Below are 15,269 nucleotides of genomic sequence, written 5' to 3'. Positions count from 1 at the left end.
ACACGACGTGCTGTCTCCTTCCAGGAGTGATACTTCAGGTAGGGTGAGAAAGCTTCAGTGAAATCTTGTCAATCAAGACAATCAAAGCCTAGGATGTTTGCTGTTGATGTAGTAGTTAATGTAAGTAGGGAGAATGGGGGAAGTAGTGGGGTGGCTGGATGCAGGGAAGCATCTCAACTGAGTAGCTTTCTTGTCTGCATTAGCATTAGAAGTTTGTCTTGTCAACTTGACATCACTTCTAAGAAGCAATGGCAGTGATCTTACCCTGATAGCTGATTTACCTAGGAATGAATTCCATGTTATAACCAGCCTTAAACTCACCTTTTTCTTTATAAGAGTATTTTCTGTAGATACTGCAGAGTTTGTAGCTTTGGGTCCTTGAACTTGTCAGTGTGGCCTCTAAGGGAACTGCCTATACAGAAACCAGTTCTTGATACTGAAATAAGCTTCACATTTTTCCCTTCTGCAGGACAAGGGAGCAGATATCAACATGACAGCAGCCGGAACCTCATCACCAAGGTGCAGGAGTTGACCTCTTCGAAAGAGTTATGGTTCAGGGCAGCTGTAATAGCTGTTCCTATAGCTGGTGGGCTAATCTTGGTGCTCCTTATCATGCTGGCCTTGCGGATGCTCAGGAGTGAAAATAAGAGACTGCAAGATCAACGACAGCAAATGCTCTCCCGTTTGCACTATAGTTTTCATGGACATCATTCAAAAAAAGGGCAGGTGGCAAAACTGGACTTGGAATGCATGGTGCCTGTGACTGGTCATGAGAACTGCTGCATGACCTGTGATAAAATGAGACATTCAGACCTCAGCAATGATAAAATTCTTTCGCTAGTCCACTGGGGAATGTACAGCGGACATGGGAAGCTGGAATTTGTATGACCAATTATTTTTTAATCTGAGCTAAACTTACTCTCTGAACTCTTGAAGGCCTTTGGGTTCTGCTGGACAGGAGCACTTTATTGTAAAACAAAAACTCTCATAATTCATCTTTGAGAAACAAAGGACCTCTGCAAACAGAATCTTGGATATTTCTTCTGAAGGATTCCAAAAGTTGTCTTATTTGCACAGAGTAAAATACACTCAAATGTATTGTTTGCTTTAAAGTTATGAAAGCAAAAGTTAGAAGTTGTAAACACTGTCACCAGGGTTATCTGAACTGTAGGGAGCTGAGAACTGAGTTATTATAATAAACTGTATGCAAGCTCCTATGTTTCCTGACTTATTGTAAAGATTTTTTAAATATATATATTTTTGTCTGAAACTTGCTTGTGACTTTTTGTTTTTGGAAGATGATTTGGGGGGGAGTGGTGGGAAACAAATCAGGGAGGTATGTATGATAATGCTGTGCACAACAGCTAGATTCTGAAAACAGTCTGGCTCAGTGAGGGGAAATCAGGTGGTTATTCCAGAACAAAGGTGGCAGCTTTAGTGGCTAATACTTCAAGTAGTAGTGAATCCACATTCTCAGTTCTTGGCTATTGCATTTTTGCACGTAACCTGAGCAAATCCTTCTGCAGCTTTCTGTGATAACTCTAATGAAGTGCTGCTTCTCTCGGTGCAAAACATGTCAGAAAGTGGCTCCTAATTCCTTATAGCTGGTTCTCCTCCCTTGTCTCACAATTCTTGTTTTCTGTGATTTCTTTTTTCCCTTTTGTACCTCTTACTCTGAACTTTTTCTAGGGGCAGAGGAGGGGACTCCCAAAATCACAATCTGCTGTGTTCCTGCTGATAAGCCCTCTGGGCACAGTAGCAAACATCTGCCTGGCTCTTTCAGAGTGTAACTCAGTATCACATGCTGCTACTTTTGTGTTGGACTGAAGAATCAACAGTGCACCTGCTGTAATCTTCAGCTCCTCCTTTATGCTGTTGGTGAATAGGTGTCTTTTCTCTCAGACAGTGCTCGTGCCCTTAGTTGTTTCTTCAGCTAGCTGGCCTCGCTTGATCATTCCATGTATTCAATAGCAATTTAGTTGCTAAAACCAAACAAAATCTCTGGATTATCCAAGGGAGCTTATTGTATTGATTTTTCTTGTTTTATTAGACTTTGCAGTAATTAAAGTAGACTTGCTTAACAAGTAGATGCCACATGGTTGTGAAAGAAGTTCAAAATGCTGCTGTGGGAGATAGTATTCATCTATGCTGTAAATAGCATCAGGAATGCTTTTGGCTGTAAAATTGGGCTGCTACCATTGCCACAGGTGAAAAGGGGATGGCACAACTGGGGTTACAGCCACCTTGTGCAATGCTAGGTCTTGTGTACCCCTTACTGTGGCCTTGCTTTGGGATATGCAGCCTGAAATGCAAAGGGATGTAAGCAAGGACCACCTGCATCTCTAAGTCACAAGTCTGTGTTCCTGAAAGCACACTTAAACTATGCCATAGGCTTGTTGGAGATGAGTTGGTCACTTGGCCGTGCAAACAGCGGCCTTGATATTTCAAACTTACCCAAATAGTTAACTTATGCTGGCTGAATGCAGCAAGAGCCTTGGGAACGCCAAGGTCCCACCATGCCCATCTTTGCAATATTAGTTTAGAAAGATTAACTTCATCTATGTACCTCAGATTGCTGATGCTTCTTCCTCAAAGTGCCCAAAAAGTTGGTTTTTAATGCTGCAAATTATGTTCTCTGATTTGCACCTTTTTCTGCTGCTGAAGTTTAAGAAATTACGTGGCTGCAACAGCTCCTGGAACCTGGCCTGTGGTCTTCTGGCTGACCTTTCCAAGCACTGCTTTCCTATAGGAGCTCTCCCTTCCTTTGCACTAATCTGAAAGTCTAGGGCAGTTGTCTGCTGCCAAGCGTATGATTTTTGGAATGACTGGCTGGGATCTCGGTGCTGAAAGAGACAAACCTGCAACCGTGTCTGCTGAAAGAGACAGACCTGCAACCGTGTCTGGGACGTTACTGCACCAGTAGTTAGGATCACTAGACAAGTCAGAAGAGCTGATCGCTAAACCTTTCAAGTCCTTTCTTCAGAAGTCGGAGGGGAGCATGTTGTATAGTCATTTAAGCATCCTGTGACCTTCACCACTTATTTGCTGCTGATTTGAATACATAAGGGCCTATTTATGCTTGCCATTAAAAGGCTAGTAAGACCAGGATGCTCTAATTGGCCCCTTGCTGTGGAGATGCTTTAAAGAAGAAAAGAAGTTGTTTGGCTTTTCCTGCAGCCCTGGGAGCGGGCCACAGAGCCCTGCCATCTCCTGGGGCTGCTCTGTTACCTGGTGCCATATGTAGAGTTTAGGTGTGGTAGCTGATACGGCCTGGAAGTTTTGAGGCTGTCAGTCTTTTAAGGATAAAATCTGGATTTCCAATTTATTTGAAAGCCCATATATTCAGGAAACTATGTTATGAGCTCTGGTGTCTGTCTGGCAGCAGCTCTGTGAGTTATGGAACGAGCCCCAAATCTTTTCACTGAAACTCCTGACTGCAGAGTCTGAAGGCTTTCGGAGCAAGCAGCAGCCATCTGCATCACTGGTATTTCTGTAGTGTCAGCTTATACTACCTATAGGCCTCAGCTGCCCACTATGCTTTTTAGAAAACCTGTATTCCTGTGACGAGGGCGACTTCAGTGATGTTTCCATGGGTTTCCCGGCTGCCGGGTGTCGCACTGGTGTGGAGCGAGGCAGTGCTAGACACCCACTGCCTGTGACAGGGAACAAACACCGATAGCTGAAGAGCCTGGGCAGCGGCTGGAAGCCAAAGAGATGAGATGGTAAGCAATGGCTATTCTTTTAAAATGTGTTTGTCTTGGGAGCCTGGATTTGTCATTGCACTACATGCTCTCAGATTTCTCCTCCAGGCAATAACGAACACTCCTTTCTTTGAAAGGGATGGACAACCCTCGCTATTTCTAACCAAAAGAACTTCTCAGATTGGAATAAAGGAAGTCAAACGTCCAAAACGTAGTTTAGCTTCCCCTGTGCCTCTCTTTCCCCGATTCTTTCCTCAAAACAATAATGCTTGTGGCTTTTCTTATGTCTCTGCTTCTGCCGGCTCTGGGTTGGTATGTCTCCTCTTAACTCCCGCTGAACTGATTCTATTAAAACCCCCTTACTCCACAGGGGGCTTGACCTTTTTCCGAAATACCAAATGCGTCTGCTTTGGAAATCACAAACTTCTCCTCCTCTAAAGAGCTTGTAAATCTGGTTTCAATATTGGGTGATTACAGGCTGTGCGGAGAGCTTGAAAGTCAGCAGCCACTTCTGGTAGCAGAGTGCTGGAGTGGGGCTGCCTGGGCCGGGCGGCCACTCTCATTTTTTACCCCACTGTGTGTTTAGCGTAAAGCCACCGACGCCAGTGGATTCACCCCGGATTAGTGGTTGGGTGACTGGCCAGGCTCTGGTCGCAGGACAGCTTACCTTCTCTTATCAGGACCCTGGAATCCAGTTTTTGTTGTACAACCACTTGCTCAGTTGTAAATCCAGCGATCTGATTGCAAGTGGATGCTGCCCTGGAGAGCAAACACCCAGAAAAGCCTGGGGAAAGAGCAAGGGTTTTCCTTAGGTGTAATGGATGCAGCTGCACCGTCCCTTGCTGCCGTCGTGATTGTATGAACAGAGGAAGTATTTCACCAGGCTGCCCATGGGATGTGCCTGTTAGTTCCTGACCAGTGGGGTTCCACAGCAAATGAATGAAAGAAAAATTTGACCTTCTCTTTGAAAAGGAGGATAAGAAGATTATCTCCCAAGGAAAAAAAGATCTATGGTCAAAAAAAGACCTCCATAATAAGGCACAAGTTGAGTGAATAAAAGAAGGTGGTCTTTGAAGGAGGCAAAGTTGTATATATTTCTTTTTTCAGTGCTTTCCCACATGGAGATCAATGGAAGTAACTTTGTTTTCTTCCGGTAGCTGGTCACTTTGCAGCAAAAAACCTCTTTCTTGTTTCGGTTCTAGGAGTTACTTGGGGAAGTGGTATTTAGGATCTGTCACTGTATTTTATTTCTGGGGGGGGGGGAAAAAGGTGTGGAGAGGTGCTGTAAAATGACGGTTGTCTCTTGGGAGGGGCTCAGTGTCTCCAACATTATGAATTCTGGCTCCTTCTAAATAACCATCCATCCTCGTTTTCTTTGTTTCACCTCTAACCCTGGTCTGCAGCCTTTACAATCCCAGGGGGTGAATCCTGAAGCAAAACAAACTGCAAGGGAAGGAAGCCAGGAGGGAGCCTCAGCGCCTGCAGATTAACAGAGCCTTGGGCTCTCCAGCCAACCTTGACAAAAGGATTCAATCCTGAACTGACCTTCAGGGGGGAAAGCAAAACAAAGAACACCTCGACTTGAACTTTCAAGATCGTAGGAGTTTAATGCTCAGTGTGATGTCTCCTAAAGGGTCGAGGGAGTTAGAAATGCCAAACACCTGTCTCACAAACCCAAATCCTAACAAGTTACCAGGAAATCTGAGTCCCAAATCAAATGGCTTTGCAAAATTTAGGATTGGCTCATCACTATTTCCAAGTCATCCATTATCACTAAAAGGACCTAAAAATGTGCCTTTTCTTCCCCAGTGTGATTCTCTAGGCAAATACATAACATCCCGTTAAGCAAAGAGTGAGTTCTGTTGAAACATCAATATTTAGATGCAACATTTCACTGAATATTTCCTCCTGGAAGCAGTTCCTGCCCCACAGCCCAGCTCTGCTCTTCCCTGTATACAGGAGGGGACAGAACAAGTCAGCTCTCACTTCATAAAAATACCCACTGGCATGAACTTAGGGTGACTTTCTCTTTTAAGAAGTTTTTATTAAAACTGGAAAGTTGAAGTGTTTTTTTTCTAGTTATCACACCATTGCAATACATCAGTGGCTGGGAAAAGCAAATGAAATGTGTTATTTCCCTCCTCTTGGGTATCGGCTGCGTTTAAAAAATACTGACTGGGGGGAGCTCGTTAGGAGCGGAGCCTCCTCTTTAACTGCATTTTTACCTATTAGATATTAACCTTTCAGGAGAGTGTCAGTGGAGCAGCAGGGGGATGAGTGCTTACCTTTCCTTTAATTACATTTCCAGTTTTCAAAGGAAGGCCACCAAAAAAAGGTAAAAGTGGCATCATGATGAACCTCAGATGCTCTGGCCCACGGGTGACCATCAGCCGAGCAGTGCCGGGGGGTCACCGGCGTGGCTGCCGGCTGCCAGGCTGCTCTTTGCTTTTGGAATCCTTACAGCCTGCCGACTGTAGAGGTAAACCCCCTCCCCGTCACTCCAGGAAAATATTGGTGCAGTAAATCTCCTCGGGCACTTGGCTGGGACAGCGGGGAGGGAGGGACAGCGTGGGCTTGGGGTCCTGCCCAGGCTGGGCAGTGGGGATGCTTGCATTGGTGTGCAAATCAGGGCTTGTGTCAAGCAGGTTGCTTTGATATGCTCAATTTGTTTAGTTCTGGCTGTGAAGTAGCTATTTCATCAGTGGAAGAAGATTTATTAACCGATTTTTTATGGCTATCAACAATGGCTTAGCTCCAGCAGGGTCCCCAGCATTTTATGAAGTGCAGTGAGTTCCAGAGGCAGAGGTGTTTTATATCGTTCTGGTGGTTTAACCCAGGGAACTAAGGCCTCTATCCTGCAAAAACTTAAGGATGTGCATAATTCACCCGGCTCAGCGGAGAGTGTTTTGTCACGGCGACTGCCAGGGTTTTGCTGAGCTAGGGGCCCGGCACCTGCAGTCACAGTGGGCCCGTTGCTGGGGGCTGCAGCAGGCTCCGGGATGCCCTTGCCATGGGGTTGGTTTTGTTACAGCCTGGTGGGGGGGTGAGAGTTGGTGCTGGGAAGCCGGTGTTCAATCACACCACCGGTGGCCATCAGGTTGGTGTTCTCCTCACAGCGGTGGCCTGGCTGCCCTGGTTGGGGGTGGCGATGGGGGACCAAAGGCCCACGCTGGACACAGTTCTGGGTGCAAATCAGCATGGATAGATGTTCTTCAGGGCCAGCCTCTCACCCATCTCGAGAGCCTTGTCCTGGGCTGCAGGCAGTTCTTTCTGCAGGGGGTGTGGGAAGCAGGACCCCAATAGTGTGAAGGAAAGGGGGGCTGTGCTGCTGGGGTGCCGGGCTTTGTCTCCTATGTGGTGAGACTGTGCTCAGGGAGCATCTTTTAAGAGTTTTGAAGTCATACCTGGCTTAGCTTCCCAATCTCAATGCCCGCTGGAAAATCCACACCATCCCTGCCCTCTGCCCATGGGCACCTCACTGGCATGTGTGGCCCAGTCCAAGCTGTGGCTCTACGTGACAGATTTCCAGTGGATAGGGTGATGCATTTCCATCCTCCCAGCTCCCCATCCCGTGATCTCTCCCGAGCATGCTGGTGATACAAGTGAGAGCAGCCTAAAGCAGCAAGGCCAGGAGCACTGGCACTTCTGCAGCAATCTCACTGCTAGCAGCATTGCACTTTTCCATTTCTCTCTGCAAAAAGTTTCCCTCACCTATGGCCTTTTATGATTTTGCACACAAGAAATCGCAGCATGAATGCTAAGCCTGAAAAAGAGCATCTCTCTAAAGCTACCGAACACCTTCAGCCCTAACTCACCTCCGTCCTGCATATGCACGACCACAGAAGTTTTAATTACATGAACACATGCAACGTTTTTTCCCTCAAACTCCCCTCCTCAAGTCTCACTCCCCGACCACCTGGGCCCCTGGCCTGGCTGGCTGCAATCTCTCCTCAGCAACTCATCTAGCAGCAGTGCTCCTCTCCCGCTGCCTCCCTCCCCTGGATGCCTTTCCCTGACCTCTCCCCATGGGGCCAGGGGCGCAGGGGCCCTGCCCGTGCTGAAGCAAACTCTCCCTGGCAACAGGTACCATGCCCAGCCTCCCTTGCTGTTATCAGTCCACAACAACCTTTCCCTTATTTGATCTCTTTTTTTTCCCTTGGGGGACTGTAAGGGACAGCCACAACCATATTTCCTCAAACCCAACTGAAACACACAATTGCCAGAGGGAGGGAGGGAGGGAGGGAAGGAACGTGGTCCCCCCACGATGGGCTCCCAGGTGGAGCCAGCCTCTGCCAGCCTCCACTGACAAGCAGCCTCACCTCAGGATGGGACAGGTCCAAACGCTGGAGTCTTCATAAATAAAGCCTATAAACCCTGCTCTCTTGGAAGTGATTTTTCATGTAGCTTTTCTATGAGCAGCTGACACCACCTTTTTCTGCACCAACAGATGATAGCAATAAATCCTCCTTCTTTTTGTTTGTAAGAAATGCACCAAATTTGAGACCTGCTCAGACTTTGAGGCTGTTTTCATTTATCATAATGCCGATGAAACTTGCCATAAGTTTTTGTTCTTAAAAACATCCCATACCAAAGCCTTAAATTTCTCATGGTGTTCATCGGTGAGCATTAAAACTGCTTTACAGCAGCCTTTTGCTGCAGGACGGGTTGGTTGTGGGGTTCTGTAATCTCTGTCTTCATTAAGCACTCTGTTATCTGTGGCTCGATGACTGCTGTGCTTTACTGACTGTGGGACAGTTTTGCCTGTAGAAAGGTTGTCACCCTTTACCTCTTTGAAACGAACTTTGTCCCCTTTTATCTGCTGGTGGCAATCAATGTTCCTGTCTTTCTTCTGCAAGAGAGAGGGACCCCCCTCAGCCCCGAGGACTTCTGCGGTGCCGAGTGGCTCTGACCTTTTCCTCTGACCCTCCCTTGCCATCCCCACTGGGTGACAGTGAAATGCTGGTGGTTCTGCTGGCATCTTGCAGCTTCCAGGAGAGCTGCCTCCAGGAGGCATTTTATGGCAAGTGCCTTATCGTAGGTTATGGCTGAACATACACAAGCACTCCCGGTGACCAGTGTAATCCACTCGTTACTGGCATAATTTGACTTTATTTTCTGTTTACACAGGGAGGCTTGGGTGGAGTGTTGTGTACACGGTATCAGAAAAACAGTCTGCTCCACCTTGGGACTGCATGCGTTCTGGAGCCAGCGAACTGCCACCCCAGGGCTTCGGGAGCTCTTTGTACCCAGAGCGTCTCCTCCAATGCAGAAGGCATTCGAGTTTCCCCTATCAGCGTCTTTGCAAGCAGATTGTAATGGCCCAGTAATCTGCAATACATGGCCAGATATTCAGTGACATTTCCTGGTTTTAAATGACAGTCGATGAGCCTGACGTAACAGTCCTGAGTACAGGGCTGAGCAGGTGCCCATGGAACACGGCTGGTCTCAAAAAAATGTTTGTCTCTCACAAACAGTGGATCTCTTGTGATGAAGCACCCTATCTATGTATTAATAGTTGATCAGTCATGAACAGTTTGCAAATTTGCAATAAGTAATAAAACACTCTGGGAACTGTTTGCTTGCAAATAGTTTCCGGAGTATTTCATTACATATGACAAATTTTTAAGTAAGTAGTTGCCAGTATTGGGATTCCTGAGTCGTCTGCTCTTGAGGAAAGCCCTGCTGCAGGACAGATGGCCTGCTGTCTGCTTAACCACAGCTGGGGATGCTCTCAGTGGGTTTTTGTCCTAGCACCATTTGATAGAAAGATTCAACAGCAAGATTACAGCGATGGACTACCTGTATGATTTGGTAAAAATGAATCAGAAGTACAATATACAGGTAGAGTTTCCAGTCTTTGTTAAGTATCTTATCCCACTGATTTCCTCCACAACCAGAAATTTTCCTCCTTTGAGTAAGTGTTGCCCACCTGGACTTACAGATGCAAAACCCACCTTTTCTCGATTTTGAGAAATTTTTTCCAACAGCTTTCTATAAAGCTAGTATGGCTGAATAGCAGTAACTGAAGAGTAATGGCCATGAAACACTATGTTTCAGAACAGAGCAGTGGAGTTCTGCCAGAGAAAGTCACTGGGAGTTTTTGACTGGGCCGAAGTTGAAAAATGTGGCACTCAAGGAAGATTGGAGCATGCACAGTCTAATTTCTTCCTTGGAAATAGTCACAACTGTAGTTGTAGTAGTAAGCAAGCCCCTTGTGGTGATGTGTAAAGACTGATAGCATTGAGAAGACTATCATGGTACTATACTGAATTAACAGAAAAGGCAACAAATGCACCCATCCTAACACTGAAATACATCAGGGGTCAGTTGGTTTCCAGCCTTGGGCGCCAGTGCGGAGGATGAAGGACCGGCTTTGGTCACAGCTTGTGGCTGGCTGCACTGGGAAGGGTCAGAGGAGATGGCTGCAGCCACTGTTAGAAAGCCGACGGGGTTCAACTCCATTAGAGTTCTTTGGCGATACTGTATTACATGTATGTAACATCTGTGGGCTGGGCGAGTTTGGTCCTCGTGGTGCTCGGTGCTTCTCCAGCGCTGCAGCAGGCATCGCCCCCGAAGCCCACAGCTCCCAGAGCTGGCTGCATGGCAGTGGGAGCTGCTGGGTGCACGGCATAGGGAGGTTTCACATGGTGAGATTTCAGCTCCCTGCACCAGTCAGCTCGCACAGTGGTGAGATTAAACCTGGAATTTAATGTCTAACTGCGGGCTGCAGAGGCTGGCAGCCTGTCCTTGGGGCCATGGTGGGCTGGGTTGCCTTGCCCAGGCACTGTCACTGAATAGTCCTCTGGCTCTTGTGCATGGGAAAGCTTGGCCAAAGGTCTTCTGTCTCTCAGGAAAGCGTCCTACCTGCTGAGCTTCGGATTATACATACTCTAAAGTAGATAACAATGTATGTTTATGAAACTTATAAATAAAATAGAGTCTTCTAAGTCTGGAATTTATAATTAATTTATACATCAGTACCATGTAATTTATTTTATAGTTGTGTAATGTTGTTATCTAATTAATAACATATTTAATAGAACCTGAGTTATCAGAGTGCCCTGTCTATTTGACTGCACACTCATCCCTTGCTCTTCTCCCTGCTCCCTCTGGCCAATCTGTATGTTCTCCAGGTAGGGGGAAAACTTCACCCCTCAAGGACTTTTCAGTCCATCGCAGACATGAGCTGCAGATTCCCACTAAATATATCCATGTGCAATGATACCTGCGTATCTACAAGCATGTGCAAGAGACTACAGGTATGTGGGTACATACAAATGTAAGCGCTTCCCAGGCAAGGACATGTGACAGCAGCTGATGTTCCAGACCAGCCTTCAATATGCTTGATGTTCCTGCCAGGAGACATTTTCCCAAGGGCTCCTTGTTTCTGGGCCATGTCCTTAGAGATGTCATCCTTACAGCTGATCCTTCCAGAGCCAATGGGGACTTCTCCAGGGCACCAGGAAGCAATCTGCTTTGCATTGTGGCAATGCTTGCTGCCCAGAGTGGGCCAGCCGTCTTCTGCAGACATGTTACAGCAACTTTTCCCCAGAGCCCACACCAAATCAGAAATGGCTCCATGGAGTTTCCTTCTTTCAGCCAAGAAGGAACCTTTCCACCAGACAAGAAATGTTCACATTATTTCCTAAAAATGTAAGAACAAATACTTAAAATGCTGCTCTAAAACTATGTGTGTGTGGGGAAACCCCTTCTTGGCCAAGGGAGGAAACAGTAGAGACATAGCAACAATTACTGCTAAGCCTGTTTATGTTTGTTCTCCCCAAAACATGAAGAATGAGAGCAAATACGATTAGTCACCAGCCGCTGGTGGGGAGTGGAGGCTGGTGAGTCATGGCCACACTCAGCTCTGTCCCCGGACAGGACAGGGCCAGCGCCCAGTGCAGGGGCCAGACCGCGGCAGCTCCTCCACCCCCTCTCCTGGGGGACAGTGGCTGCAGGATTGGGGTGCTGCAGGGGACTAGGTAGTGAACCTACCACCCTTCCTGCCCCGGCTGTGTTATGGGATGATCACTCCTATGAAAGGATGGGATTGCTCCTCCGCGGGATCTCTGCTCCCTCTGGGTGATGCTGTGCTGGTGGAAAAGGGATCTTTCCCAGCCTGCTGTGTATAAAGTGAATTTTTAAGAACCTGTTGCAGTTGGTAGCTGGGATAAGTCCCAAGCAGATATGTCTTACCTGAGACTTTCCTGCCTAGAGAGTGCGCAGTGTTATCACACAAGCATCTTTTGAAACCTCTCTCTGATTTCTCTGCTTTGCTCCCTCAAGGCAAACAGATGGAGGTTTAATCCTCTCCCTTTAGTCTCTGGATTGCAAAGCCTTTGTCAAAATGGAGCCTGAGATCTTAAAACCTAATGCTTTTTCCTAGATATTGAGATAATTGCTATGGGCCGGACGCAAGGAGAATAAAGAAGCCAGGCGAGGCAAACGGGAAATGGTAGCAAGTGAGAACTAGATAATGGAAAAAGTAATTCAAAATTATTTTCTTCATGTCTCCATATACCGTTTCGTTGCTAGGACAAATGGAAATGAGCTTAATGGATTCTTCTCTGGTCTGAAGGTTTGAGACTAGGTGAATTGAATTTCTGCCAAATTAGGAAAGAGTCTGGGTGTTTCTATCCAACGAGGTGAGAGAAAAGCAAAATGAAAGAAATAAGGAGCCTTTCCCTATTCCATATCTCTAATAGGTTAGGAAGTAATGCAGGTGGATGTGGCAAAAACTGGGGTGACTCTCTTCCAGCTTGCTTCTTACTGAAGAGCAGTCAAGGTGTAAGGCACACACAGCCAGGTACAGAGGGGAGTATAGCTTAATTGCTGAGGGTTGGATCGTCCTTGGCTAGGTGATGCTGTGGCTGGCCTGGTATGGTGTTGGCGATGGCTGTTTCTACAGGGGGATGCTGACGGAGCTGGTGTCCCTTCCAGCCACATTCTGAGGGTGCTGAGGTCCTTCTGCAACAGCTCTTGTGCTGGGGTTGGCTTTTCCCCTCGGAGATTGTTTGGAAACCAGAGGCTCTTCACAGCGTGCCTCTGTCAGTGTGTGCTCACTCCTGTGTGGGGGTGTGGAAACCAGAAAAAGCATAAAAACATAAAAGCTGTGCAAAGGATTTAACTTTCCAGGCCAATCTGCTGTACAGATTTTATTATTGTAAAGCTATTATTTGTGTAGCTCTTGCTATCTGAAAAAAAAAAAAAAGAGATGGCTGCAGATGGATGTAAACTGATGCTTCCTCCTGAACAGAAAGAGCAGCAGTCCTGGAGATGCTTGGTCAGATATCTGTTGCTGGCAAACCAGCTTTGTGGCATTGACTTCAGCAAGACAACAACAATCTCCACATCTCCAGCTCCACTAGTGGGCATTTCCTTATGCGTCATGGCTGTGGTTTTATTTAATCCTTGCTGTACCTCACAGTCAATAGCAAGAAGACTCTTGTGACATTTTTAATTGGCAGCAAGAGGTTGCATGCTCGCAGGAAATATCTCATGCAAAACCACCTCTTGAGAGCAGTGCCTGTGCAGAGGGAGGGCAAGAGGAAGGTTCTTCCGTCTCTGGGTCCCCAGACAGGAGCTGCATGCCACCTGCCCTTTGGCTTGGTGACAGAGTCTTGCCCGAGCAAGAACCTCAGAATTTGGCTGTCTATCCCCATCAAGAAACCATGAGAGAAGCGGGAGCAGCTTATTCAAGTGTTTGTTGATAATATTAGCTGGGAAAATGTATGGTTGTCCCTTTTAAATCAGACATGTGGTGTAAAGTATTGTGGTGTGTCACAGGAACAGCTTATGCACAGCTCCCAGGCAGACTGGTCTAAACAGTGTAAAGGCAGAGACCAAACGTAAGTTTTCCTGTAGAGACATAATGCACATGGCAGTTTCAGTCAACCATAGCACAAAAAAATAAAATTAGAAGGCAAACTACATGAACGATCAATGATGTTAATTAGAGTTCTCAATGAGGGAGCTAATAGCAATGCAGGAGAAAGTAAATACTTATTAGCTCTAAGGAGCATCCTGTTATCTGTATGAAAAATAAACACTTTTATCTAGGCATCACCTTAATGGCTCAGGCTAGGAAGAGGCAGTGTGCTTACTTCACCCAGATGTTGGCATGATTTATCATGTCTGATGGAAAACAGAAGTAGCTCCACTGATGCTAATGAATGTAAAACTGTTCTGAATGGCCAACTGGAACTTAATATTCACCTCAGCTGGTGCCAGGACACCAGCCTGTTACCTTACAGCTACCGCAGGTGTTAAGTATTACTTAGCAATATGCTATACATTATATATGTAATATGGTATATTATACATCCCTCCTCCTTCCTGGCCATCTGCAGCCCTTTTGAAGATCTCATTAGCCCTAATGCAAAGTCAATGGGCACTTAGTTTAAAGTAGGTAGGACATGCTAAGGGCCTCTGGAGCCAAGATGGCACAAGATTTAAGCCTCCTCTTTGAGATCCACATGACAGTTTTGCTGAAAGTTGTTGTGGTTTCATGTTTGGAGGTGCTAAAAATCCCAGTGGTTTCAGGGTGGGTGGCAAGCGCTCAACGTCTCTGGACGTCAAGCCAGGCATGTCCTCACTGGCCACCTCTCTTTAACCATCTTCATGCGATTCCCCAATTTATGGCCACTAAAGGCTTCAGCGCTGTCCCAGAGGCTCTGCATTAATGGCATAATGAACTGATACAACGCTAAGTCAAAGGATTCAGAGCTAGCGTGCAGTAAACATAAACATATGTTTAGCGTTGGGTTATAAGCTACTGTAGCCAAAGTGGGCAAGTGTTATAAACTTCAAACACGAAACAGATGCAAGTTAATTAGAGGCATGAAAGTGATGACAATAGAAGTGAGCTGTAGCAAGGAAATGAAATGTTAGTTTAGGCAGAAGTTGCTGCAGCTCTGCCTTACGCTGAAAACGCCTTTGGTCTCTGCTGAAGATGGGAAGGCATAGACATATTTTATTGGGACAGCCAGATATGTTGCCTATATGCCAGAAATGTAAGTCACTGCTATGAGTGAATGCTCAAAGGAAACTCAGTCTGGCAGGCTTTTGAAAGCTGCCACAAGGTCTGCTGTGGCTGAAGCTGGACTACAACATGTGTGAAGGTCCTGTGCCCTGTGTCAGTGTATGCGGTGCCCAGTGTGGCCATGGGGAAGCAGATGTCCCACCAGCATGGACATTCCCTGGGAGAGGGGACTGGGGTCCCCAGACAGTGCTGTAGGGTTTAAGCCCTCCTGCCCCTCAAGGGCTCAGGTCTGCCCTTCCCCTGCAACTTCCCAGCCCTTATTTCCAGCCAGGCAAGACCTCCAGCCCTGGCCAGAGGCTGTTAGGTGCCCTGCTGGTGGCATGAGCTCTGGTAAGGAGGCAGAGGTGCTTTACCAAGACTAAGCAACCCCTGAGCCTACAGGGCTGTCCGCGATCCCAGGGGATGCTGTTTGTCCCTGCCCTGCTCTTGGCTTTCCTCCTCCCTATCACGGTAGACAAGAGATTTAGAGACTCTCTTCTTGCCAGTAACTCTCCTCCCCAGATACTTATACTCTGCTGTCGTGGTTT

The 15,269-nt window shown here is 46.8% G+C and overlaps 1 protein-coding gene across 1 annotated transcript in view; it reads left to right on the top strand.

Annotated features, from left to right (window-relative positions):
• Positions 1-1,261, top strand: part of BAMBI (BMP and activin membrane-bound inhibitor) — a 1,506-nt gene extending 245 nt beyond the window's left edge. The window contains 2 exon segments of the mRNA XM_010149970.1: positions 1-38; positions 470-1,261. The exon segment at positions 1-38 is cut by the window's left edge and continues 25 nt beyond it. Coding sequence (XP_010148272.1) covers positions 1-38; positions 470-888 — 457 coding nt within the window. The 3' untranslated portion in view covers positions 889-1,261.
• Positions 1,262-15,269: the final 14,008 nt, after the last annotated feature.

The sequence above is a fragment of the Eurypyga helias genome, unplaced genomic scaffold (genome assembly GCF_000690775.1).
Source record: "Eurypyga helias isolate BGI_N326 unplaced genomic scaffold, ASM69077v1 scaffold42394, whole genome shotgun sequence".
NCBI lineage: Eukaryota > Metazoa > Chordata > Aves > Eurypygiformes > Eurypygidae > Eurypyga > Eurypyga helias.
This window is presented reverse-complemented; position numbering and strand designations above follow the sequence as displayed.